Below are 27749 nucleotides of genomic sequence, written 5' to 3' on the forward strand. Positions count from 1 at the left end.
GGGTGGGGATTTAGCTTAGTGGTGTAAGGCCAGTTCAATTCTCAGCACCACAGAGAGGATTCGGGATGCACAGTCTGACCGAAGGTTTTGTAACTTGCGACAATTTATAAACATTTGGAGTGTCCACAAAGTCCAAGAGAACAGACCAAACTATACAAAGGCAGGCCTTGGCCCCTCCCTGTCAGGCCCTCCTCTCAGGAGTCATTGGGAAGCCCAAAGAGCTTCACAGTCCCCGCTTCCCGACTACTGTCGTATTTGCCGTCTTTGTCATCACAGGCGAATGCCAGGAGAGGCCGCTTGGGGTGCCAAGCCACGGTGAAAGTCGGGGACTCACACTGCACCTCCCACAGCTTGTCTCCTATAGAAAACAACATAAAGAATGTTACTAAGCAGCACGTTCATCAAGCACTCACAGAGATGTCACACACGAGTAGGTGGCTGGCTCTGAACCTCTGCTCTGTGCTCCCTAGAAAAACAGTGAACAGCTACCACTTGCTAAGCACCTTAGAGACAGCCTGTCCTTTCCTGGATGCCAATGACAGCCCCGCGAGGCAGTTTTAAAATGTTTTATGAATGAGAGGGGAGTGGTGTCTTAACAAAGCGACATCTAAAGAAACAGCACAGAGTTCCTCAAAGAAACGCGTCGCACACCACAAACCTTGCAAATAATTTTTCCCAAAAGTTTACTTTCCTAATTTGTTGAAATTATACATGATTTCTTTCAGGTCTGCTCCAATTTTTCACTCTAACTTAAGAGTTAAGAATTACAAGGTCAGGAGCTGGAGTGATGCTCTTAGCAGCTAATGCTGCTTTTCTAAAGGACCCAGGTTCGACTCCCAGCACCTACATGGCAGCTCACAGCCATGTTTAACCAGTCTAAAGAGATCCAACACCCAGGAATCCAACCCCCTCTTCTGGCCACTATGAGCAAAACACACACACACGATGTAGAAATACATGCAGGCAAAATAGCCATACACGTCAAATAAATGGTTTTTTCTAATTTTTACAAATGATTTATAGTGCAGTGCACATCTAACAGGTCAACTGTATGGCCAACGAATTATATTGTATACTATGAAGATGTATGCATGTATATGTTTACATATAAGTACATATTTTTATGTTTATATATGAAGTATTTAAAGTAATTCTATGTCAGGGACAGCTATCTATAGTTTGTCTGAATAATTTCTAAGCTATGTGGACAAACCCAGAGGCACTCGCTACTCCAACTCTCACTTTTCTCTTTGTGAGTGTGTGTGTGAGTGTGTGTGTGTGTGTGTGAGTGTGTGTGTGTATGTGTGTGTGTGTGAGTGTGTGTGTGTGTGTATGTGTGTGTGTATGTGTGTGTATGTGTGTGTGTGTGAGTGTGTGTGTGTGTGTGTGTGTGTGTGTATGTGTGTGTGTGTGTGTGTGTGTGTGTGTGTGTGTGTGTGTGTAGCTGAGGATTGAACCCCAGGCCTTGCGTGTGCTAGGCAAGCACTCTACCTCTGAGCTAAATCCCCACCCCAACTCTCACTTTTCTTTAGGTGTTAATTCTATATCATTTGTTATGGGTTTAGTTAAGACAAAAAATTCACACAACTCAAGAAAACCAATGTAATCATGGAAAAGCCTGAACTGTTTCCCAGGTAACCATGCAGCCTTACAAACTGAAAACTGTGCTGGCTACTTTATGTCAACTTGACACAAGCTAGAGTCACTGGAGAGGAGGGAGCTTCAATTGGGAAAATGCTTGCATAAGTTCTGGTGGCAGGCAGACCTATCGGGCATCTTCTTAATTAGTAATTGATGGGGAAGTGTTGTAGAATATTATTTTAAGGGGTGTTACTTTTACTTATGTTACATTTGCTTAACTCTGTGAGGCTGTGTTACTGTGCCTGTGTAAAACACCTGATGGTCTAATAAAGCGTAAATGGTCAATAGCAAGGCAGGAGAAAGGATAGGCAGAGCTGGCAAGCAGAGAGACTATATAGAGGGAGAAATCTGGGCAGGGAGGAGAACTGGGAGCCAGAGAAGGAGGAGGACTCCAGGAGCCAGCCACCCAGCTAGCCACAGAGTAAGAGTAAGATTTACAGAAGTAAGAGAACGGGAAAAGCCCAGAGGCAAAAGGTAGTCAAGATAAGTTAAGAAAAGCTGGCTAGAAACTAAGCCAAGCTAAGGCCAGGCATTCATTATTAAAAATAAGCCTCCATGTGTGATTTATTTGGGAGCTGGGTGGCTGGCCCCTGGAGTCCTCCTCCTTATTAGACCATCAGGTGTTTTACACAGGCACAGTAACACAGCTTCACAGAGTTAAACAAATGTAACATAAGTAAAAGTAACACTCCTTCAAATAATATTCTAATGCTGGGTGGTGGTGGCGCACACCTGTAATCCCAGCACTCGGGAGGCAGAGGCAGGTGGATCTCTGAGTTCGAGGCCAGCCTGGTCTACAGAGCTAGTCCAGGACAGGCTCCAAAGCTACAGAGAAACCCTGTCTCGAAAAAAAATAAAATAATAATAATAATAATAATAATGTTAATATTATTATTATATATTATATTATATCATTATCATCATCATCATTATTATTATTCTACTACAGGGAATGGTCCCAACCACTTTGGGTAGGGCCATTCCTGGGCTGAAGGTCCTAGTTTCTATAGGAAAGCAGGCTAAGCAAGCCGTAAGAAATAACCCAGTGAGCAGCACTCCTCCATGGCCTCTGCATCAGCTGCTGCCTCCAGCTTCCTGCCCTGTTGGAGTTCCTATCCTGACTTCCTTTGATGAACAGTGATATAGAAGTGTAAGCCAAATGAACCCCAAATTGCTTTGGTCATAGTGTTTAATCACAGCAATAGTAACCCTAACTAGAATAAATACCCCGATAATTTACTGCAAAGCTTAATCAATAAATGACATACAGTGCTGACTACGTGAGACTGTGCTACAATCCCAGGCCACCAGTTCAAACAGACAACTGCAAACTGGTGGTATGTCTGAAATAACTATTAAAATGAAGTTCTACTCTATACATTATCAGGAATAAAATCAAAATCCATTCTTACCTTGTTTCAAACTTAACTAACAAAAATATTCAGAAATTATACCTAATGTTATTTACTCCAATAAAAAAATATATAGAAAAAATAAGACTGAAATGTACAAAAAAATAGCAATAGTTATCTCTAAATTATGGACCCCAAACAAGTGAAGCTGGCAAAGTAGCTCATCAGATAATGGCATTTACCAAGCAAACCTGCTGACCTGAGCTCACCCAGAAACACTTATTATCAGTGACTGGTTTGTATACCTGCTCTATACCTATATTATACCCAAGGTTGCATGAGAGTTTGCCCTAAAGGCCCTGCATTGCTGAATAGCAGCTGGCAATGCTCACCCAAGACTAATAAGCAGCTCTTTAACACACAGGTCCACTATCCTCTCAGAGTATTTATACATGCTGTAGTGTTCTGGCCAGTCTGAATTGTCAACAACCTGTGAAGGACTTCTGTCTCGATGAGGCATGCCTGTGAGGGGCTTTCTTAACTGAGTTCCTTGAGGTGCAAAGACCCACCAGAATGTGAGTTTCGGGGGCTGGTTCCTAGACTGAATGAAAGAAAGGAAGCTGAGCACAGGCATTTATCCATGGCTCTCTGCTCCTGGCCATGAAGCAATGTTCTGTCCCGCCCCCATTATAATGGGCTGTAACCTAACTGTGAGCCAGAGCATCCTTTCTCCAGGAAGCTCCATAGCTACAGGAAAAGACACCAAGCTAAAGACTATCACAACTGGGTGATAATTATGCAAAAATCAACACAAATATTCCATGTTTTCTCTCATTGGGGGGGGGGTCCTAGATTTTACAGATACATAAAATCATGTACTTACAAATTACTTCAAAGTAGAAGCCAGCTGGGGAACACAAAAAACTGTCGTGAGAGGTCAGAAAGGGGGCAGCAGGGTTTGGGGGGGGGCAATTCGCACAAATGCCCAGCTGTTATTTAAAAAGCTTTTTAGCCAGTCATGATGATGTAAATCACTTTAATCCCAGCACTCAGGAAGCAAAGACAGATGGATCTCTCTAAGTTCAAGGCCAGCCTCATCTACATCAGAGGTTCAGGCCAGTTAGAGTTACAAAATGAGACCGTCTCAGAAAAAAAATACACTTTTTATAATGGACGAACTAATGCAATGCAAAGTATTTTCCTACAGCACTTCCCTCCAAACCTGGCACTTTCCTCCTGTTTTTTTATCCCATCACTACATGAAAATGATAAGACACATCAACAAGCTTGTCTCAACAAGACAAATCCATTTCTGATAATGCTGGTGAAGCAGCGGCATGCAGAGTTAAAACATGACAAGAAAAGGCCTGTGGCTGGACATCAAACACAAAGGATCCAAACTAAGTTACCTGTCTCTACTTCAGCTATGTCAATGAAATGGTCCTCTGAGGCCGATGCCAGCATTTTCCCATCATGGCTAAAACTGAGGGTCCTCACAGGCCAATCCAATCTAGGAGAGGACAGACAGAAACATCAGAATTACCCCAAAAAGGGAAGGAACAGCTAATTTATCCAATAGGAAAAGTATGACCAAATTACTTACCTGGAAAAGCACCGCACACACACTAATTCATCAACATCCCAGAGGCTGACCAAAGCATCTGCACTTCCTGTGGCAAAGTATTTCCCCATGGGGTCAAACTTGATACAAATGCAGTTAGAAGGATGGGCATTGATGGACTGCACAGGCTTTAGTTCAGGGTAGCTGAGAAACAAGACACATAGCCATCAATGTGCAGGAAACTAAACACTGAAAGAAAACAACAACAACAAAAACTTCCCTACTTGAGAAAAAAAAAAAAAAAGATCTGCTCAAGCCACTACAAGAGCACAACACAGGCCTAGGTAAATGAACCTATACCATTTAACACCAAGAAAAACTAGTGAGGTTACTGGACTTCACAGAAAATTACATCCTCTCTGGACTTTCTGAGAACCCCACTTTGTAGCAAAACAAAAGTAAGAGTGGCACACCTATGACACACAAGCAAGAAAATGAAGCAGGACTATTATACCTAGCAAAACTATCCAACACAACAAATACAAGAAAGCACAGTAAAGTACCTACAAGTTCATAAATGTGTAACTCCTCCAATGTCCACAGCCAACATGATGAACTTTCTTTTGTTTGGTTTAACCTGGGATTCACAGCAAACTTCTACCTCTCCTCCACAGCATCTGTGCCCCTTGCCCTGCATTGCTCATTTTCATTTACTTATAGAACAAATATCCACTGAGATCCCACTACTAAGACAGGCATTAAGTTATACAATTCAATGGAAAATAAGACAAGCACAGTCCTTTCTGCCATGACATTGCTAGTATAATGAGAGATAGAGATAAATAAAATGCACATTATGATACAGAATTAAGAAATGCTTCCACAGGAAGTACATAAGATATACTAAAACCACAACACAGTAATCTTCAAATCACAGAACACATACTGGAGAGAAGACCTATGAATGTAATCAGTGTAACAAAACCTTTGCATCACACAATCATCTTCAAAGGCATAAACAAACACATACTGGAGAGAAAAACCTATGAATATAATCAGTGTAGTAAAGCCTTTACATGTATCAGTAATCTTCAAAATCATGAGAAAAAAAATCTTACTTCAGAGAAACCCTATAAATATAGTCAGTATGTTAAAGTTTTGCACAGTATACAGGAGTAAAACTTTTTGTGTGCAATCAATCTGTTAAAGCCTTTCCATATTACAATAGTCTATCTGAAAAAGATACTGAGGGCATTTAATTATAAAGTAGTTGGTAAGATCTTTAGCCAAAACACTTATAATCAGTTATAGAAGAGTATGTATCCTATAGAAAATATTTGACATAGTGTCAACAAACTATTCAAGTATTATGATTGATGTCTGTTTTTATATTGTTTGCACCAGCAAACTCATTGAAAAAAATGAATTTATGAATTTTGAAGGCTTATGTTAGGGTAGACGGGCCAGATGCAGAAACATACTCTGACCCTGAAAATAGATTTTTTTTTTTTTGGTTTTTCAAGACAGGGTTTCTCTGTGTAGCTTTGTGCCTTTCCTGGAACTCGCTTTGGAGACCAGGCTGGCCTCAAACTCACAGCAATCCACCTGCCTCTGCCTCCTGAGTGCTGGAATTAAAGGCGTATGCCACCACCGCCCGGTGACCCTGAAAATAGAGCCAGTGAAAGACACACCCTTTGCCCCTAAAATCAGAGGGAAAAACATACCCTGACCCTGAAACTGTGGAGGGACCCCAAAACAGCTTGATCACACAGCATCCATGACAGGCTTAAGGGCCTAGACACAGCTTCTGTGACAGGCTTACTGGCAGGCAACACCCAGATCCAGGAAAAGCCTTAAGCTGATACCACCCAGGGATCTACCCAGGGATGAGGAAGTACATGACATCCCAAACATTCCAACCGTTAAGATAAGGTGGTCAGATGTACTTGAGCCTAGCACATACCTACTTTTGTTTTACTGATGCCCCTAGACAAATGTCAGCCAATCAGGGTCCTGAACCCTGGAAATCCCCTCACCCCACCCTCTGCTATGATAAAAACCCCACCCCACCTAAGCTCAGGGCTCTCTGCTCTCACCACTACATCAGACAGAGACCAAGCTCAGAGCTTGAAGAGAATAAAGGTTCTTTGCTTTTACATGTGGGATTCGGTCTCAGTGGTTGTCTTTTGGGGGTCCCCATGATCTGGGCATAACAAAAGCAGACCCAAAATGTTAAAAGGGGCCAGTGAAAGAAACACACTTTGGACCTGAAACCAGAGCCAAAGAAGCACACTCTACCCTTGACAAACTAAGAACAAAACCATCCAATTCCTGAGCATGAAACCCAGCCAATCTTTGAGCTTTCTCAAGCCCAGTGTCTGTTCAGGTGGCAGCTGCCCTTTTTCCACCCTGGAAGAAGCAGCCACTCTCCTGGATTACTTCCTCTCAAATAAATCCCTTGAATGTGTTGAAAGTGGAGACCTTTCATGGAAGCAGATCAGAAACTCACTGTTTGATTGGATCAGAGAAGCAATAGACACCTTTACTGGCAAACTCTCTTAAAGAAGGGGAGCATAACTTTTCATCAGAGACTGTTACATTTCTGTAGCAATTTCCCCTTTACTTGAGTGAAGCATAGAAGTAACAATTTGGGCTGGAGCAGAGAAGAAATGGACCTCCCTGCTGGAAACTCTTTAGTAGAGCAGAGCAGAGAAATATTTGACAGGTCTGCTGAGGAACTCCCTCAGGGGAGTGGAGCAGAGCAGGAATGGACATCTCTCCTGGGGAACTCTCTTAGCAGAGTGGTACAGAGCCCAGCTGTAACAGCTCCCTTTTGGAGAGGAGTAGGATTATGACATTCTGTGGGGAAACAATTCCCCACTGAAATCGAGCTTCAGGTATAGCCTGACTTCTCAATAGTCAGGATACCTTTTGCCTCTCAGCTGTAGGTATCCAGGCTATCTTTCCTTCACAGCTGAAGGTATTGCCTGACTTCCAACAGTCAGTGTTCTTTCTCTTCAGAGCTGTAAGTATCTAGGATACCTTCCTTTCGCATCTCTAGGTTGCTCTCCAACCACACTAGGTATAGCCTGACTTCTGATAGTCAGGTTACCTTTCCCTCTAGAGCTGTAAAACTTGCACTATGAATTTACATGATAATAAACCCTTTTAGATTTGGTACTTCTCTTATATTGTATGAAATAATTAATTCAGGTGTAAAACTTTATGGATTTTTGTTAATTCCTTTTCTGTTGTTGTGATATAATGTCTAAGTCAACTAATAAATGAGTTTAATTTGAAAAAAAAAGATACACTAAAACCTTCCTCTAATCTTGGAGAGAAAGCAGGATAGAAAGATGGAAGTTTATAAAGTGTGTTCCAGGACAGCCAGGATTGTTACAGAGAAACCGGTCTCAAAAAAAGAAAAACAAACAAAAAAAAAGGATGGAAGGGATTCTGCTAGAGGGAAAATGGTATTTAAGCTGAAATATTAAGGGAGTGAATTAGCCACTCTAAGGCACATTAAGTCCCTGGACCAGTTACCTGATAATTAAGTGAACCTTTACAAACCTCAGTTAACTTGTCAGTCAAATAGGACAACACAATCAATATCAGTAAGAACTTAATAAAATCCAGAATATCTGGCTCAAATGTGCCTAAAAGAAACTAGGACTAACACTCTTCAAGTCTTTTAGGATAGGCTCACCCCTACCTCATCTCTGTACCTGACACAGTACCCAGTGCAGAGGTATGACAGTCCCCCAAGCCAGAACCCCCTCACCTGAGAATGTTGATACAACCATTGCCGTTGGTCAGGAAGAACATGTTATTGTCGTTATTCCAGGAGATTTCATTGACCTCAAACTTGAACTGCTCTTCTGCTTTGGAACGGTGTGTCTTGGCATCAATAAAGGTCACAACATCATCCTTGTTGCCCACAGCAATGGTCTGCCCATCGGGACTCCAGCAGATATTAATGTTCTCCCCTAGGAACCCAGATACAATCCATCAGCAACACCATCCTTTCCATTCTCCTCCAGAAGCTTATTCTGCTATCCTAGAAGGAAGAGCAGAGCCATCTTCAGGGCTCAAATCACCAGGTCAACAGAAGGAACCTACCGCTGACCAAGTGGTAACTGTGAATCTAACATTTGTCAAAAGCATCACATCATTCCACTCCCAGGTACCAGTCTTGTCATCAAAGTCCAGGAGTTGTCCACACTGAACACATTAAGTTAAAATGTTCAACTTCATTGAATCAAAAATGCCATTTTTTTCACACTTTATTATCTATAATGCATTTTAAAATCTATCAGAATGTGTGTCAAGAATTTTGTTGTGGGAGCTGGGTGGTGGTGTCACACACCTTTAATACCAGAACTCGGGAGGCAGAGGCAGGCAGGCAGGTATACAGATCAGTTCTAGGACATCCAAGGCTACACAGACAAACCTTGTCTCAAAAAACAAAAACAAAAGAAAAGAAAACAAAAATGCTTTAAGAAAAAAAAAAAAAGAGGGCTGGCGAGATGGCTCAGAGGTTAAGAGCACCAACTGCTCTTCCAGAGGTCCTGAGTTCAATTCCCAGCAACCACATGGTGGCTCACAACCATCTGTAATGAGATCTGGCACCCTCTTCTGTATACATAATAATAAATAAATAAATCTTTTTTAAAAAAATTTTTTTGTTGTGGGGCTGGAGCATCTGGCTCGGCACTTAAGAACACTGCTATTTTCTAGGGACCCAAGTTAAATTCCTAGCACCCATAGTTCACAACCAGATGTAAATACATTTATAAGGGATGAGATGCCTTCTTCTAGCACCTACACACATGTGGGACACACACATGAAAATAAAAAAATCTAGCCAGGCAGTGGTGGTGCACGCCTATAATCCCAGCACTCGGGAGGCAGAGGCAGGTGGATCTCTGTGAATTCGAGGCCAGCCTGGTCTACAAAGCGAGTTCCAGGACAGCCTCCAAAGCTACAGAGAAACCTTGTCTCAAAAAAAAAAATCTAAAAGCAACAAAAAATGCTTCTTTAAAAAATTTTAAATGACCTCTTAGAGTCAATTATGATAGACTCAAGATTTACAGGATACTAAATGACATGAACACAGCGTTTAGAAGTAATGCACAACTTTCCAATCATTTATTTGAAACCAAGATCATTCTAACCTGCCAGAATCTCCCAAATTCCCCAGGCTTCGCCCATTCTGCTCTTCTTTGTACTGTTTGCATTGCTCTCCCACCCACTCTGGGCGACAGTTACTACAGCTGGTGAAAGAAGTGCTCAGACTCTATTCTTCCTTGTCCAGGCAGACACATATACCCTGATAACCCATGGCGACAAGCACCAGTTAGGCTCCTCCCTCTGAAGTCACCTTTAGTGTTCACGGTGGCAATGCATTTTGTAGTCCTCACATCCCAGATGCGGATGGTTTTATCTCCAGATGCAGTGACAAAGAGGTCAGGGTTGCTTGGGTGCCAACAGAGCTGATCCACACTATCTCCATGTCCCCGGTAGTTGTTTTCTTTGACCTTAAAAGAACAGAATCCAGATGCCACTTCACACAGATGTACATGCCTCCACATGCAACTTAACCTTCATCCAAATGGTGGTACCTTGGAAACAGCAAAGATCTGGATAGTTCAAAAGAATCCAGTCCCTTCCAAAACTTCAACCCCTGTGAAGTGCTGAGCTTCAACACTGGGTCTCTCTCTTGCCCTTCCTGCCCTCCCTTCTTTTCTCTCTTACCACCACCATCATCCCAACCCACCTGTCCATTCCCAAAGGATGTGCTATCATCAAATAAAACCTCCTCGACACCCTAAGGACTCTACCACTCCATCAGTTCCTAGCCACTCCCCGCCAGAGCTTCCTTCCCAGGACTCTTCTAGACCCTCACCACTCCCGGCCAACTGATTCAATCTCCCCTGGCCACAGCCTCTTCGCCACACCTCATACAGCCACTATGTTCACACTCAGCTTTCCTCCCAACTCACCCCACCTCTTCCAGTCCCACCACATCCCTCCTCATCACCACCCACAAGTCACGCTCCTAGCCATTCCTCCGCCCCCTCCTGCATTCTCTTCCTCTACACAACAGTCCTCTTCCCGACCAGGGTTAAGCCCTACAAGCTTACCAGCCGGTCCTTCTCCAACAAGAACACGCTGGCAGTCTTGTCGAAGGACCCCGAGGCCAAGCGACGGCCGTCACAGCTCCAAGCCACGGAGTGCACCTTGGCACTGTGCGCCGGGAACTCGCGCGTCTTGCTGTGGCCTCGGAACAGCTCCTGCATCCCGAGCACGTAGCGAGACGGGCCACTGCTCACAGAGCACCAGGACGCCATCGAGCCGGGGCCGCTTTGGCCGACCGGCGGGGGCCCAAGGATCGACGCGGGTACCGCCATAACCTCCTCAGCAAGGACCGCGAACCGGCAGCCGGAGACAACCGGGCCTGGCGCCGCTGCCGAGCGCATGCGCTGAGAAGAGCGCCGTCACTCTGCGCAGGCGCGTTTCACCTGCCCTGGGACTGCAAATCCCGGCATGCAACGCGAGTCCACCTTTACCTTTTGAAACAGCAATGATTGGTCCCTAGGAAGAGTACAACTATTTAATGGTCTTCTTACCTGTTTTTTTATAGTCTCGCTTATACAAAGAAGAGAAGCAAGATAAAGCCTCCAGTTTAGTTTACCTACCAGTAAAATATCTTTTTTCTTTAGCCCCATCCCCCCCCCCCCCCCCCCCCCCCCCCAAGGCAGGGTTTCTCTGTGTAATTTTGGTGCCTGTCCTGGAACTCACTCTGTAGATCGGGCTGTCCTCTAACTCAAAGATCCTCCTGCCGCCGGTGCTGGGATTGAAGGCACGCTAAAATATTCTTTTTCTATAGTTGTTTTTCACTACAAGGCCCTCATCCCTCAAAGCAAGTTCTCACTTCCGGAGAAAGGTTAGCTGTTTGTGGAAGTAAGGAGTTGATAAGAGGTGTGGGTTTGTTGGTTTGGGTTGGGCAAGGTTGATTGGGAGTTTGGTTCGTTTAGGGTTTTTGTTTTGTCTTTTGATCTTGGTTTTTAGGATATATTGCATATGTATGATAGTAAGTTTTAAAAGAAGTGAAAAGTAAAATGACCATTTGTGTATGCTACACACATCTCAGATCCTCCCACTTCTTACATCTCTCTTAAAACAAAAGATTTCCAGCTGGAAAAGAATCAATGGTGAACATCCAGGATGAGCTGAAGAGCTGTGAGCTTGGAATAGGGGCCACAGGAGGAATATACTCAACATATATGCTTGTGTGAAAATGTCCCTATGAAGCCAGCTGAGCGTCACAGGCTTGTAACTCTGGCACTGGGGAGACAGGCGGGCAGACCCCTAGGACTCACTCTTGAATGGTGCCTGAGGAATGACCTCCAAGATTGTCCTCTGACCTCCACATACACAGATGTGCACACATACCCACAAAGGCACAAACATGTACACACACACATATACATGAATTTTTTTTTTTGCGGGGGAGGGAGGGTTCAAGACAGGGTTTCTCTGTGAAGCTTTGGAGCCTGTCCTGAAACTCACTGTGTAGACCAGGCTGGTCTTGAACTCAGAGATCCACCTGCCTCTTCCTCCCAAGTGCTGGGATTAAAAGTGTGCTCCACCACACTCAGCTAATAATATTTTTAATTAATTTTTTACAAAGAAAACAGAGGAAATGGAGAGATGGTTCTTTGGTTACGAGCACTATTTGCTATCTAATTTTCCCTCCTTACCTTTCTTTTTCAAATATTTCATATGATTACATATTTTTACTTCCACTGGGGACTTATACCTCCTGTGTTAAAAGCCACGTGGACTACCCCGAGTCACAGGACTAACGTATGACAGAGCAAAGTATTCTTTTGTTTGTTTGTTTTTTAGAGAAAGGGTTTCTCTGTGTAGCCCTGGCTGTCCTGGAACTCACTCTGTAGACCAGGCTGACCTCGAACTCACAGAGATCTCCCTTTTGGAGAAATAACAGTCTACTTAAACAACAGAGGGTGTTGTGAGACAAGTTAGCAGGAATATAATTATAGGCATATTGTGCACAAGTGAAAAGCCATCCTTCAGGCAGAGGAATATGGCCATCCCATGTCCCTTGGGGATGTCCTGGGGGTGAATCATTTGGATGTACTATAACACAGGGAGGTTGGAGTTCTGCTGCATCTACTACCTTGTCTTTAGAAGCCTTTCCCTGACTGTAAAAATCTTTATAGCTTAAGGATACTGTTGAAGGGTTAACCTGTTAGGTTAGCAATATCCTAGACAGGTTTACAAACAGGAACAAGACATGCACCCAACATACTTTCAGCATTTAACTCCTCTTTTAGACAAAAGTCAGTAGTATTTACAATATGAGCTAATTTTACCCAGGTGTTAAACACTATCCTATCGTAGGGGATTTATACTTTGGAATAATCCTCTTATACACTGTAAAGATTTGTCACTCAAATTGGTTTAATAAAATGCTGATTGGCCTCTAGCCAGGCAGGAAGGATAGGTGGGGCAACCAAACTAAGAATGCTGGGAAGAGGAAGGACAATGCCGGCCAGATGCAGAGGAACTAAGATGGAGAATGTTGCACTGAGAAAAGGTACCAAACCACGTGGCTAAACACAGACAAGAATTGTGGGTTAATTGAAGCCTACAAGCTAGTTAGTAATAAGCCTGAGCCACCAGCCAAGGGTTTATAAGTAATGTTAAGCCTCCGAGTCAATTATTTGGGAAGCAGCTGCTGGGTATTTGGGAGTTGCTGGCTGGGCACAGAAACTTCCTGCTACAGATTTATTTCTATTTATTTCTGTCCTAGAATTGGGTAGTTGTCTTAGTTAGCATTTCTATTGCGGCAATGAAACACTATGGGACCAAAAAGCAAGTTGTGGGGGGAAAGGATTTATTTGGCTCACACTTCACTATCTCTGTTCATCAAAGGAAGTCAGGCCAGGAACTCAACCAGCAGGGACCTGGAGGGAGGAGCTGATGCAGAGGCCATGGAGGGGTGCTGCTTACTGGCTTGCTCCCAATGGCTTGTTCAGACTGCTTTCTTATAGAACCCAGACCATTAGCCCAGGGATGGAAACACCACAGTAGACCAGGTCCTCCCCGATCAATCACTAATTAAGAAGATAAAATGTCCTACAGAGCTTGCCTACAGCCTGATTTTCTTTCTTTTTTCTTTTTTCTTTTTTCTTTTTTTTTTTTTTTTTTTTTTTTTTTGGTCAAGACAGATTTGCTCTGTATCCCTGGCTGTCCTGGAACTAACTCTGTAGACCAGGCTGGCCTTGAACTCACAGAGCTCCATCTGCCTCTGCCTCTCAAGTGCTGAGATTAAAGGAGTGTGCCACCACTGCCACTATTATAGCTTGATCTTATGGAGGCATTTTCTTAATTGAGGTTCCCTCCTCTCATATGACTTTAGTTTGTGTCAAGTTGACATAAAGCAATGCAGCACAGTAGTCAATGCAGAAAAGACATAGTAGAAAGGGGAACCAGGTTTGATAGCACTTGGAATATAGATAGATAGGTAGGTAGGTAGATAGATAGATAGATAGATAGATAGATAGGAGCTGAGGACCGAACCCAGGGCCTTGTACTTGCTAGGCAAATGCTCTACCACTGAGCTAAATCTCCAACCCCAAATTTATATTATTATAAATATATAATTGTATATTATATTATTATATTTTATCTGGAAATTGTGGACCTGGATCCACCTCTGGAATCCCACCAGGTGAATTTAATCTTTAAAGGATCCTCTGAACAAGTGATGGTCCACAGGTCAGGAGTGTCTGTTGCCTGTTTGAGTTGGGTATGATGAATTCAGGAAGTGATCCCAGGCACCTTAACAGCTGCAGGTGTGGTGAGGACCACAGGTTATGGTCCAGCAAGGTACAAGTGTCTTTGGATAATGTCTCTTAATCCAGACGAAGAAAGCGTCATTGGCCTGGTAAGAATGGGGAGTCTTGGCTGGGTCTCTCTCACAGTTTGGAGGACATGCTGAAGACCAGTTTCAGGGCCTGGATGGACTGCAGAAGGGAATGCTTAGGGAATTCAGCTGAGTATACATATTCTAGTCTAGGTAGGAGAAGAGGATGTCAGCCAAAAAGAATTTCAAATGGAAGAAGCCCTCTATCCCTCTATAAGAAGTACATGGGGCCTGTAGGAGGAAAGGGAAAGGGGCTCACTCCGTCTTCATTGGTCTTGTTAATTTGGTTTGGGTTTCTTTCAGGGTTTGGTTCATCCTTTCTACCTATGCTGATCTTTGAGGTCTGTAGGCATAGTGTGATTTGCATGTTATTCCTAAGACTTTAGCCAGTAATTGAGAGATTCAAGCTATGAAAGCCAGACCATTGTGGGACCCCATTACCAATGGGGTGCCAAATTGGGGAACTAATTCCTGTAACAGCTTCTTTGTTTTGTTTTCTTCTTTGTTTTTCGAGACAGGGTTTCTCTGTGTAGCTTTGCGCCTTTCCTGGAACTCGCTTTGGAAACCAGGCTGGCCTCAAACTCACAGAGATCCGCCTGCCTCTGCCTCCTGAGTGCTGGGATTACATGCATGCGCCACCGCCACCCGGCTGTAACAGCTTCTTTATTATTTCCTATCTGATAGGAAAACCTCTACCCAAACCTAGACAGTATCTGAAAATAGAAGGAGATACTTGTGGAATATTAGTTTAAGATATGTTACGTTTGCTTATGCTATGGAATATTTGTTTAATGATGCAAAGGTGTGTTGCATTCTTTTATGTTACATTTGTTTAACTCTGTGAAGCTGTTACTTTGCCTATATAAAACACCTGATTGGTCTAATAAAGAGCTGTGGGGTGGGGAGCAGGAGGACCAACAAGCTGAGGGCCAGGGAGGGACAAGTGACAGGTCTCTGCTGCCAGCCCTGTGCTCTCACTGGGAGCCGCCCCACCTCACTCCAGGGGAGGGATTTGTTAAGCAGAACCCTGTGTCAGGGGCTGTGTGACACTACCTCACTTCCCTCTGCTCACAGCCCACAGCTTCCTGATCAGAGTGGTTCTGGTCCATCACTACTGGCAGGTTCCGAGTAAGAGGCGTCACTTGGCCCGTGCCAGTGCCAGAGAAAAGGCAAGAGCTCTGCACGTAGGTTTGCCAAGTCTGCAGTGCGCTCCAGTGTGCGGTACCCAGCTCCCTGGTCTTTGAGACGGGCCTACCCTTCTACTCTGTGAGGGGTTTTCCTTGCACAGAAGGTCCACATTCCATGACCAAAAGAATATGCCTCTGGCAATAGAATTTGCCTTTCAGACTGTTAGACAACTCTAGGACAAACCCACAACTTTCTTTCTTTCTTTATTTATTTATTTATTTATTTATTTATTTATTTATTTATTTATTACTTTTTTTTTTCTCCTGAATGCTGGGATTAAAGGTACGAGCCACTACTGCTGGCTTCCCTAGCCACTTTTTAAACTGAGCCTATGCACATATCACATTACACGTCTGTCTCCTGGTAGACTCACATGTGCCCACATTCTGGAGCTGGCCTTTCCTAATCCTCTCTTGTGTTTCCTAATCCACACCTCAGCCTGAGGAGAGCTTAATCTCCACAGGGCATGAATGCAACTACTGAAGTCAGGACTCCCTCCTGCATATTCCTATTCCTCAATACAGTGTCCTCAAGTAGGGCCCATGCACCACAACTCTATCAGCTCAAAGGCTGGAGAGGGAATAGTCAGCACAAGGCATACATCCACCTCAAATGCTTCCCATTTGATGTGATAAATGGCTTCCCCTTCACCCCACTTCACATGCTCCAGAGACACCTGCAAAACAACAACAGGGAACCAGTTTGTAGCAGAGGCCTGTTGTCTTTTGGGTTACACTATAATCTTAACTGTTTTTTAGAATGTTTTGTACTTGATTTGGATATTATTCTCCAATCTATGTGTTGAAAACTTGGCACCCAGACCAAAAAGAAAGAAAGAAAGCAAAAAGAAAAAGAAACACTTGATGCACATATGGCAATGTTAAGAGATGGTGGACCCTAAAGAAGAGTGTTGTTGTATATCAGTTGTGAGTGTTCACGTGGGTCCATAAGACAGAGGCACCTCAAGGATGATTTTGGCCTTTCCCTGCTGCAGGGTGGATTGTCTCTATAGACTTAACCAAGGGCCCTTTTATTGTTATGCAGTTCACAACTTTAGCAAGTCAATTCTGTATACCAAAACCTCTTATCTGAGCCCCTCAAAGGGACAATGCCAAATGCAAATTCTCAGAAAAGGAATACCACAGTGTTCTGAGTTGTCTAAACTAAGTTTGCAATGGGCTTCGAATCCCTAGGGAACTCAGATAAGACATCAAACAGAAGATAGCAGTCACAAAAGGCAGATCAAAGCTAGGTGCTAACACTCTGTAATCAAACCAGCACTCCCATCAGGTGTGGTGACACAAGCCTACAATTCCAGCCTTTAGGAGATAGAGGCAGGAGGGTCAGGGATTCAAGGTCATCCTATGCTACAAAGTATGTTTGAGACCAACCTGGGATGTATGTCTCAATTCTTTTTCCCAATCAAGGTAAATAGTTGGGCCTTTCAAAAGTAGGGCTTAAGCTGAGTAGAGTGACCAACATCACTAATTCCAGGACTCAGGAGGCCAAAAAAGGAAGACTGAGTTGGAGGCTACTCCAGGCTTTATAGTAAGACCCTGACGCAGAAACAAAACAAGTGTGGCATAGTAGAAGGTCACCGAGGACAGCATCCTCAGAGGAAACTGATGTAGAACAGCCCTGGTCAGTTCTTCCAAGATTAAAGAACCCCAATCCCTGAGTTCTTTCATGGTCTCTGGTCTCACCACGTGGTCCTTCTTGCAATCACTGCCATCTTGTCGCCTCTGCGGTGGGACGATGCAGGCTCCTCAGTGGAGCTAGTGGAGCTAGTGCTGTTCCGTGCAGTTTGGCCTCTCTATCCCAGAAGTGTGAACTAAAACCCCTCTTCTTTATAAGTTACTGGGTAAGTCAGTTATTTCATTATGGCAATGGAAAATGTGCTGATACAGATCTCCCTATAATCAACAGTGATACAACTTGGCACAGCCTGGGCTTTGGCCATTCCAACTCAATTACTGATCCATAACTGACCTCTCCATCCTGCCTTGCTTACTACCAGTTAAGAACTGCACGATACCTCTTCACTGACAAATTAATAATTGACCAAACAATGAAGCTGTGAGTCCCAATCACTACATGTCACTTCCCTAGCATAGCTTCAAAGCTCATTTTCCTGGTGGTTTTCCAGCGAGCCCCATCAGTCCTTTCTTCTCAGGTCTTGCTCCCCAGCACTCAGGTTACAGGCATGCCCTGCCATGCTCAGCTTTTATGTGGGTAGTAGAACTCAGGTCCTCCCACCTGTACAGTAAGCCTGCTCACCCACTGAACCAATCCCCAGCCTATGTTTATCTTCTTAAGAATTAGCTGACTTGTCTCTGTCTTCACTTTGCCACCATGTTCAATTTGGTAAGCCAGTGAGTTTCACTGGGGTGACTTACAGAAGTATATGATATGAAGTCACAACATGCCCACACAGTTGGGCTTGCCTGGTGGACTGCCTAGTTATTTCTGGTTCAAAATAGCCATTTCCAGGTCAAAACATCTCGCGTGGTGTGACTAGGACTCCGTGGCTTTACATGGTTTCGTAAAGTGCGCGCAGCCATGTAATCTATGCGCATGTGTGGAGTAGCCTCGTGTTCCTGTACGCATGCACAGCCCACTCTTTCAAAAGCTGGCGCCATTTTTGCACAGCTCTCTTCTCTTTTCCTCTCTTTTGCTCTTAATCACGTGTGTTTCACACAGGCCTGTCACGTCTCTTTTCCTATCCTCTCTCAATAAACAGCTCTTCTGTGGATTTGTCATGTTTGGGACATTTTCTCACAGGGTAAGAGTGCCGCCAAATAACTAACAGTATAGGTGAGGGGTGACTCAAAGGCAGCTGCGTCACCAAGGTCCACCTCAGCAAGGTGACAGCTCACAAAGCTGGGAACGTGGAGCACACCCCTGTTCAAAGCCAAAGTTATGCCTTAAGTCTTGCAAAGGTCCCTCCAGTCTCTCCTCTGTACCAGTTTGTGTGTCTAGTCTAACTCATATCTGTCTTGTCTTGACTTTGTATTTGCAGTGTTTTATCCTTCATTTCACAGATTTCTTCCTTACTACAGGGATGATAGAATTATAGTCTTTAAACTATATTGATGAGATTTTTCCCATGCAAAAAAACAATATCACCTTGGAATTCATTCTCTCTCTCTCTCTCTCTCTCTCTCTCTCTCTCTCTCTGTGTGTGTGTGTGTGTGTGTGTGTGTGTGTGTGTGTGTGTGTGTGGTGTAGAGAGAGAGATGATAGATAGATAATTGTGTATCTTTTGATGGGATATATAAAATTAACATCAGCTCCCTTTCTGGGATGGTACCAGTGTTTGAAAGAATTATTTATTCAGGTTCATCTTGATGGATAAAGTGAACTTCTTAGACTTATGGATGCTGAACAACGACAGCCACCTGCATTTTCCCAAAGTCACCAGCCTTCTGCCTACCAAGCTGTTTTGTGACATTATATTAGTTAGGGTTCTCTAGAAGAACAAAATTTAAAGAAGAGTGTGTGTGTGTGTGTGTGTGTGTGTGTGTGTGTGTGTAAAATTTATTAGAAAGGCTTATAGGCTGTGGTCCACCTAGTCTAATAATGGCTATCTACTAACATGAAGTCTAAGAATGCAGTAGTTTTGTTCAATGCATGAGGCTGAATGTCTCAGTATACTCCAGACTCCCAGAGAAGCAGGCTCTAATGCCAACGAAGGAATGAGTTTTCTAGTAGAGCAAGAGCAAGCAGGCAAAACAGAACAGCTTCCTCTTCTATGTCTTTTACGTAGGCTGCAGAAGGTGTGGTCCAGACTAAAAGTGGCTCTTCCCACCTCAAAAAATCTGGAGTAAAGGTTGCTCTTCCCACCCCAAAGATCAAGATTAGAAGTGGGTCTTCCTCAGAAAAATCTCTCACAGGGGTGTCCAGTCCTTTGGGTTTTAGTTAATTCCAGATGCAGTTAAGTTCACATCTGAGAACAGCCATCATAGTTTTCTCTGAGACATTGAATGGGAAGGTAAACAACTCAAAACAACTTCAGCAACTTCTTGAAACTGACCAGATTTATTAGGCCCCTTCCTGCCTGAGTAAGCAGAAAATGTGAGTGCCTCTCAGGAAGGTAGAGCTGAGCTGCAAAGAAGACTCTGGAAGTAGAAACCACTTAGAAAGGACACTCTCCAACCTGTAGATCTGTCTACAGGCTGTGCAGTGTGCTCCTCGTTTCCCAGCTTTGTGAGCTGTCACCATGCTGGAGTGGGCCTTGGTGATGCAGCTGCCTTCAAGTCACCCCCGCTCCTGTAAGTCACCCCAGTGAAACTCATTGGCTTCCCAAATTGAACTTTGGAGGTATCCATACTCTGGTTTGTCAGGGGATCCCTATCTGAGGTGAGTAAATGTGTGTTGAGTCTCCCCAGGAAAATTTCTGTCACATAGCACAAGCTCCTGTTTACATGGCTCTACATCTACAACAGACTTGACATAAACCTGGTTTTAGAGCACTGCCTAGTGTTATAGCAGCCAGGGTGACAACAGCTCAGATCTCAAAGCACAGGTAAAACTGGCCTTTACCCTTACTGGGTATCATGCTGGTCATAAATACAGACCAAACATGACTTAGAACAAATGAATAGTACATGGGACAAATAAACAGTAGCTTACAGCAAGGTGGAATTACTCTGGTAAGATTTGGAAGTTCTCAGCCGAGCAGTTGTGGCGCACGCCATTAATCCCAGCACTTGGGAGGCAGAGGCAGGTGGGTCTCTGTGAGTTCAAGGCCAGCCTGGGCTACAGAGTGAGTTCCAGGAAAAAGGCACAAAGCTACACAGAGAAACCCTGTCTCAAAAAAAACTAAAAAAAAAAAAAAAAAAAAATTGGAAGTTTTCTCTCTCTCTCTCTCTCTCTCTCTCTCTCTCTCTCTCTCTCTCTCTCGTATGTGTGTGTGTGTGTGTATACATACCACAGTTTTATATATATATCATGATGTAGACCAGACTGGCCTTGAATTCACAGAGATCTACCTGCCTCTGCCTTCCCCCAGTACTGAGACTTTTAAAAGTGTATACAACCACACCTGGCCACACAATTATATACATTTTAACTATTAAAATCTCCACCATCTTGGGGCTGGAGAGATGCCTCAAAAATTAAGAGCATTGGCTGCTCTTACAGAGAACCCAGGTTATAGAGTCCCAGCACCTGAATTACAGTTCACAACTCCAACTCCAGGGGACCTGATGCCCTCTTCTGGCTTCAGGGGATCTGACGCCCTCTTCTGGCTTCTGAGAGCACTTCACTCATGCAGTGCAAAAACATATAGGCAAAACACTCAAACACATTAAAAAAACAAAACTAAAGAAAAAGCTCTGCCATCTCTACCCTTTTTAACTACTCCACTGAATTTTGATAGTGCATCAGCAGGATCAAAAAAGCTTGTCAAAAACCGAGGAGGAAAAGGCCTGTGAGTGACTGACATTATCCACAACATGGTATCTTATGACTGCCAGGGAATCTGTAGTTGTGATATGGACTCTCTGGAAAGCAGATGGGGCCACAAAGCTTTATACAGATCATAAATTCCTGTGGGAAGAGATTAGAGGAACTGACAAAGCAATCTCACACAGCCCTGGGGCAAAACCTCAAAGGCCCTCAGGCAGCCAGAGAATCAACTGCTAAAGCTATAGTAGATTTATTCTGCCATTCCTAAGTGGGGTTGGGGGTGGACATGAATGACCAGGGCTTCATCAGCCTTGGAGGAATGGAAGGTTATGGTTTCCTATTGTTGGAAATCATAGTCAAACAGTCAATTTACAAATCTCAGTGAGGCTCACCACCTCCTAGAAGAGAGACCTCAGCAATCACAGGAAGCTGTCTTTTGCCAGGGCAGCGTCTCCCTACATGAGGTCTGCTTCCCATCATTGTCTTATTTGTCATCTTGGTCAGCAGAAGCAGGCACCAACAGAGGCCTTCAGATGTGACAACTCATGCTAAGGTCAGAGACTCCCCTCTCTCCAGGTTGTCTTCAGGGTGGTGGGACCTTACACAACTGTGGCTGTACCGCACAGCATAGGTAGGAAAAGCAGCAGAAGGTTTTGAAACAAATGGATTCATCTTAGTCCAGGAGCCTTGGCAGTGGCAAGTTAACAAAGCCCTCTTGCTAATGTCCTCCAAGTTTGTGTGATCCAATGAATGGGAACTCTCATTCTTGGATCCCTAACCAGGAAGTAATGCACTGGTTTATGAAGACAATGGGGGAGTCAGGCAGTGGTGGCACACGCCTTTAATTTAATCCCAGCACCACTCAGGAGGTAGAGGCAGGTAGATCTCTGTGAGTTCAAAGACCAGCCTTGTCTACACAGTGAGTTCCAGGACCATGTCTCAGAACAACAAAAAACCATTATGCTAAGTGGAATGAGTATTGACAGGTCAAACATCTAGCTGTCCTGTTACTGCAAGTCTATAAGACTGATGTGCATACGGTGGGGTCGGAACCCCATCGTTTGTGGAGTAGATTTTTGTTTTGGAAGGAAGAAACAAATTAATTGACATTTCACATGATTGAAAACAAACCAGCTGACGGCAAATGTTTGTCTACTTTGTTTTGCCTGTCAGTAATGTGAATAAAGGAAATGACCATTTGGGTAATTATGTTTGCAAGATGGTGTTCATAACTTCAATCTTCAGTTAACTCAAGGCACACCTCCTGCTGCTCAAAACTGCCCCAGTGTTCTTGAAATGTCAAGTTGAATACAATGTCATCCTCAATAAATCATGTTGAACAAAAAGGTGGCTTTGCGGTCATTAGTGCAATTGGCCCTGAATTGGCATCCCAATTCATTACTATTCAGATCAGAAATGCAAAACTATTTCACTCTGTATTTCATAATGTACTCAAATACAAAGAAATGTGAGTAGTCTAGCCTCCTCCAAATCAGTCTTATATTCTTTTAGTTTAATGTATTGTTTTGTGTACAGGTTCTTGAGAGCTCTGCTCGTGACTTGAGTCCAACAGTCCCTAAGTGGCTCAATGCTGGAATTACATGGCCAACAAATACTCCACAATTTGGACCATTATTCCATCATAAAGTAGAAGTAATTCAACTTCAAATTAGTATTTATTTCTACCTCTAAAAATCTAATTTGAAGGATGGCAAGAAAAACCAATATACTTAAATGATTTAGAATGAGTTTATCATAGTTTTAATACCAACATCCTCTTGAAATTGTCTTTTTCTTTTAAACCTATAGTTTACAGACTAGGGTGGGGTGGGTATTGAGCACTTAAATGGAGATGATGATTTTGGACTTTATCATCAGTTAGCCTGCTAGTTCTCCCACTCAGAAATGATTGGCTTTGTGGTTAGGAGCAACTGTTTACTTCATCTTTATTGTAGGCTACACCCCAATTTGGACCATTACCCCATCATGTAATACTATTTTAAACATCTAGTTAAATAATTGAACTTCAAATTAGTATTTATGTCCACCTCTAAAAATCTAATTTGAGATATTTGCCCATGGTGGAAAGAAAGCCCAGTACACTTACAGCTCCACAGTAATCCTGTAAACCAGTGTTTGCTACAGGGTGACTACTGAGTAAATTATCTAGGCAACGTAATACTTTATTTAATACATGCTAGCTAGTCACATAAATGCCGTTGATTGTTACTGAAAAGGGTGATTAGCCTGGGGAGCAAGATCTATGAAAGCTTCAAAGAAAAAACTACAGATGACAGTGCACATTTAAAAGAACTTTGTCTTCACCCATAACGAAGCAGATGTGAGTCAAAACAAATGCCAGACGTTAATACTTGACAGGAACTAAAGAATGAAATAACCAGCGTGCAGGGGCTGGAAAACGAGCACTCTCAAACTTTTTTGTTGGCATACTATTTGGCAATAAGGATGACATACACATATCCTCTAGCCTGGTTTCCAAGGTGTAGGAACTTCCCAGTGGCTGCACTGGCAAGACTTAGTAAGAAAAGCACAGTTTGTGTGGTAGTCCACACCTTTGATCCTAGCACTCAGGGGACAGAGGCAGGCAGATTTCTATGAGTTTGAAAGCATATTTGTTTACAATGTAGATTCTACATAGTGAATTCCAGGCCAGTCTGGCATACATAATGAGTTCATGCCCAGAACTACATAGTGAATATCTGTGCCTGTCAGGTCCAAAGAAACTCCTTTTCCCAAATTCTGGCAATTAGACAAAAGCCAGCATTCCCTCAGGGATTTGGGAAACTAGTACCCACTTGCCAAAAGGAGTCATTCTCCTTATTGCTAAGAAAAGGGACATATGGCTCTCCCATTAGCATGTGCCCTGTGGTGCCTATCAGTATATCTGAGTCCGAGCTGACTTATAGGCTCCCTCAGTTTGGACTCACAAGTTATACACTTCAAATCCCTGACCCCAGTTCACTGGCTCTCTTCCTCCCAGGTACCCATTCCCTTATAACCCTGAAGAACCACCACCCCCTCTTGCCTTGGCTCTTTGGAATAAACTTTTCCCTTTTCATCTACAGACTGGCATTTCAGTTTCTTTACTGCACCCCTCACATTCAGTCTCAAAAAAAAAAAGTTGTTGAAACATTATTGGTAATAGTAAAAAAAAAAAAAGTATACTAATAAACAAACAAAAACCAAAAGTGTAGAAGCAAACAGAATACTTACCACGGTATCTGCTTAAATAAATTGTGAAGCATCCTTTTACAGTGACTTTTGGATATAGTCATTAAAAAGAGAAAAATCAGCCAATATAAACACTACATGATGGATAATAGGTACACTTTGTTTTTACATTGAGAGAGAGAGAGGACAGGTGGAAGTCAGGGAACAACTTCTGGGAGTTGATTCTCACTTTCACCATGTGGGTTCAAAGAACTGAACTCAGGTTGCCAGGCAGCGATTGTCTTTACTCATTGACCTACCTTGCCAGACAAATATTTACAGCTTTTAACTACCAGTCTTTCGTTTTGAACCTTATGAAGCAAGCCTTTTCTGGTCTCATAGACATGTTTCTTTAAAGTTTAAAGACTGCTGCAGGACTTTTCTGGGAGACATGAACACACGTGACTTCACACCAGGGAACAAACAGACAGAAGAAAAATTCCGCCAAGTGCAGCTTTGGGTGAATGATGAGCGTCACTGGGGTTACTTACAGGATATGGGCAACTTAAAAGCAGCTATACCCCTGAAGAGTCTCCCACCAGCAACTGTTAAGGGCTTAAATGTTCTGAGGAGGGGCGAGACATGTTAGCCTAGTTAGCCCACGCCTCCCATCTTCCATGAGGGAATGTTAGTGGACCAGTCTTGTACGGATTCTGGTGTAAAAAATCAGCAGCCATATCAGTCATGTCCAGACAACAGAGTTCTGTAACACTGTTCAATTTCAGATATGGGGGACAGGAGAAGTGCTCATTGGTGTTTTCTGTGTGGCTTATTTCGCTTAGCCCAATGACCTCAAAGTTCATCCATTTGTTGCAAACATCAGAACTTTGTTACTTTTTATGGCTGAATTATCTGTTATATGCACATCTGCAATACCAGCATTCCTGGGATTAAGACAGGTTGATTATAAGCTGGAGGCCATTCTGGGCTACATAACAAGTTCAAGGTCAGCTTTGTTTATGAAGGAATAATATCTCTCAAAAAAAAAAAAAATCTTAGCTGAAAAAAAAAATTTAGCTGGGTAGTGGTGGCACACACCTTTGATCCCAGCACTCAGGAGGCAAAGGCACTCAGATCTCTGAGTTTGAGGCCAGCCTGGTCTATAGAGTGAATTCCAGGACAGCCAGGGCAACACAGAGAAGCACTGTCTCAAAAAAATAAATAAACAAAACAAACAATAATCTTAATGGGTATGAAGTAGTATCTAATTGTGGTTTCAATTTGAATTTTATAGTTTTTCCAAGTTTAATTTTCAACTTAATTAAGATTTATTATTATTTTTTAAAGTACAGGAATGGAACACTTTTTTTTTTGGTGGGGGGGTAGGTTCGAGACAGTGTTTCTCTCTGTGTGGCTCTGACTGTCCAGGAACTAGCTCTCTAGACCAGGCTGGCCTTGAACTCACAGACATCTGCCTGCCTCTGCTAGGATTAAGGCATGTGACACCAACACCCAGCACTGGGGGGAAAGGCTTTCTTTTCTTCATCACAAACCAAGGATACCTCCTCAGCTGCAATGCTTTGGATGAAGGCTATAGCTGCCTTACTGCCTACATGTTTCAGTTTGTTTGTTTATTTGTTTGCTTGTTTGTTGAGACAGGGTGTCACCATGTAGCATTGACTGGCTTGGCACTTGCCTGTAGACCAGGATGGCCTCAAATTTATAGTGAACTTCCTACCCCAGCTACCTGTGTACTAAGATTTCAGATTATATTGCTACACCAAAATTGCTCATTGCTTTGGCCCTTACTTCTTACATGGTACCTGGCACACAACAGGCACTCAATAAAGAATATATAAATAGCCATTTCTCCAGCCCCAGACTATGTATTTATTGGGCAGTTTTAGATTCATGGGGCAATTGAGACAAAGTCCCAAGATACCTGCAGGTCCTCCCAACACACACATTCAGCATGTTATCTTTACCCCCATTGCTAGGGTGGCCCCTGTGTCACACCTGATGAGCCTACAGGGACACTATTAACACTCAGAGGCCCCTGCTGATACTAGGCACCTGGCATTCCTCACTGGGAAACCTGGACCAATGTACAATGACAGACTACCAGTCAGAGTTCTTTTTCAACATTACTAATTTATTTGTATGCTGTGTGTCTCTCTGTGTGTGCAAATATGCCACAACGTGTCCAAGGGACTGGGGTGGGGGTGCTGCTTGCCTGGACCATGGCAGCCTTCTTCTGTTTCCCATCATGCACTGCAAAAATGTCTTATGTCCCCAGGGGCTGCCACCCCCATTCCTCCTCTGTCCTGGCTAGTTCTTCTGTCCACTTGACACAAGTTAGAGTTATCTGGAAAGGGTGAACCTCAGCTGGGTGGTGAGGCAGAAGCAGGTGGATCTCTGTGAGTTTGAGGCCAGCCTGGTCTATAAAGACTGGCCTTTAGGCAAGCCTGTGGGGACATTTCCTTGATCAATGGTTAATGTGGAAGGTCCAGTTGACTGTGGGTGGTGCCCTCTGGGCAAGTGGTCCTGAGTTGTATTAAAAAAAAAAAAAAAAAAGCAGGTTGAGCAAGCCCTGGGGAGCAAGCCAGTAAGCAGTGTTCCTCAAAGGCTTCTGCTTGAGTTCCTGCCTCAAGTTCCTGCCCTGGCTTCCTTCAGTGATGGGAGTATGACCTGAGAGTGGTAAGTCAAGATCAACCCTTCCTCTGCATGCTTTTCTGACCATGGTGTTTATTACAGCAACAGAAACTGACTGAGACATCCTGAAAAAAAAAAAAAAGAAAAGAAAAGAAAAAAGAATATATAAATAATGCTGGGTGGTAGTGGCACAAATCTTAAATCCCAGCACTCAGGAGGCAGAGGCAGGTAGATCTCTAAGACCAATCTGGTCTTCAGAGTGAGTTCAGGGATAGCCAGGGCTACACAGAAAAACAACAACAACAATATGTGGTGGTATTGTGTTCCCCAAAATATTGTGCATGCTAATAAACTTATCTGGGGTCAGAGAACAGAATAGCCACAATATTAAACATGAGGATAGGCAGTGGTAGCACATACCTTTAATCCTAGCATTCCAGAGGCAGAGATCCATCTGTTCAAGGATACAGCCAAGCATGGTGACTCATGCCTTTAATCCCAGGGAGTGATGATAGAAAACAGAAAGGTATATAAGGCGTAAGGACCAGAAACTAGAAGCTTTGGGCTGGTTAAGCTTTTAGGCTTTTGAGCAGCACAGTTCAGCTGAGAGTCATTTGGATGGGGACTCAGAAGCATCCAGTCTGAGGAAACAGAATCAGCTGAGGAATTAGCAAGGTGAAGTAGCTGTGGCTTGTTCTGTTTCTCTGATCTTCCAGCATTCACCCCAATACCTGGCCCCAGGTTTGGTTTTATTAATAAGACCATTTAAGATTTGTGCTACAACAAAAAGAATATATACATATTCTTTTTTTAAGATTTA

General features: G+C 43.4%; 1 protein-coding gene across 1 annotated transcript; it reads right to left on the reverse strand.

Annotated features, from left to right (window-relative positions):
• Positions 1-27377, reverse strand: Thoc3 (THO complex 3). The gene is made up of 7 exons (XM_036186731.1): positions 27350-27377; positions 10698-11148; positions 9935-10091; positions 8336-8540; positions 4597-4758; positions 4403-4503; positions 1-358 (listed from the first exon to the last, which is right to left on the reverse strand). The coding sequence occupies exons 2-7, from the start codon at positions 11031-11033 to the stop codon at positions 195-197; spliced, it is 1125 nt and encodes a 374-aa protein (XP_036042624.1). The 5' UTR covers positions 11034-11148; positions 27350-27377; the 3' UTR covers positions 1-194.
• Between the last annotated feature and the right edge of the window lie 372 nt (positions 27378-27749).

Source organism: Onychomys torridus, chromosome 5 (genome assembly GCF_903995425.1).
Source record: "Onychomys torridus chromosome 5, mOncTor1.1, whole genome shotgun sequence".
In the NCBI taxonomy this organism is placed as follows: Eukaryota; Metazoa; Chordata; class Mammalia; order Rodentia; family Cricetidae; genus Onychomys; species Onychomys torridus.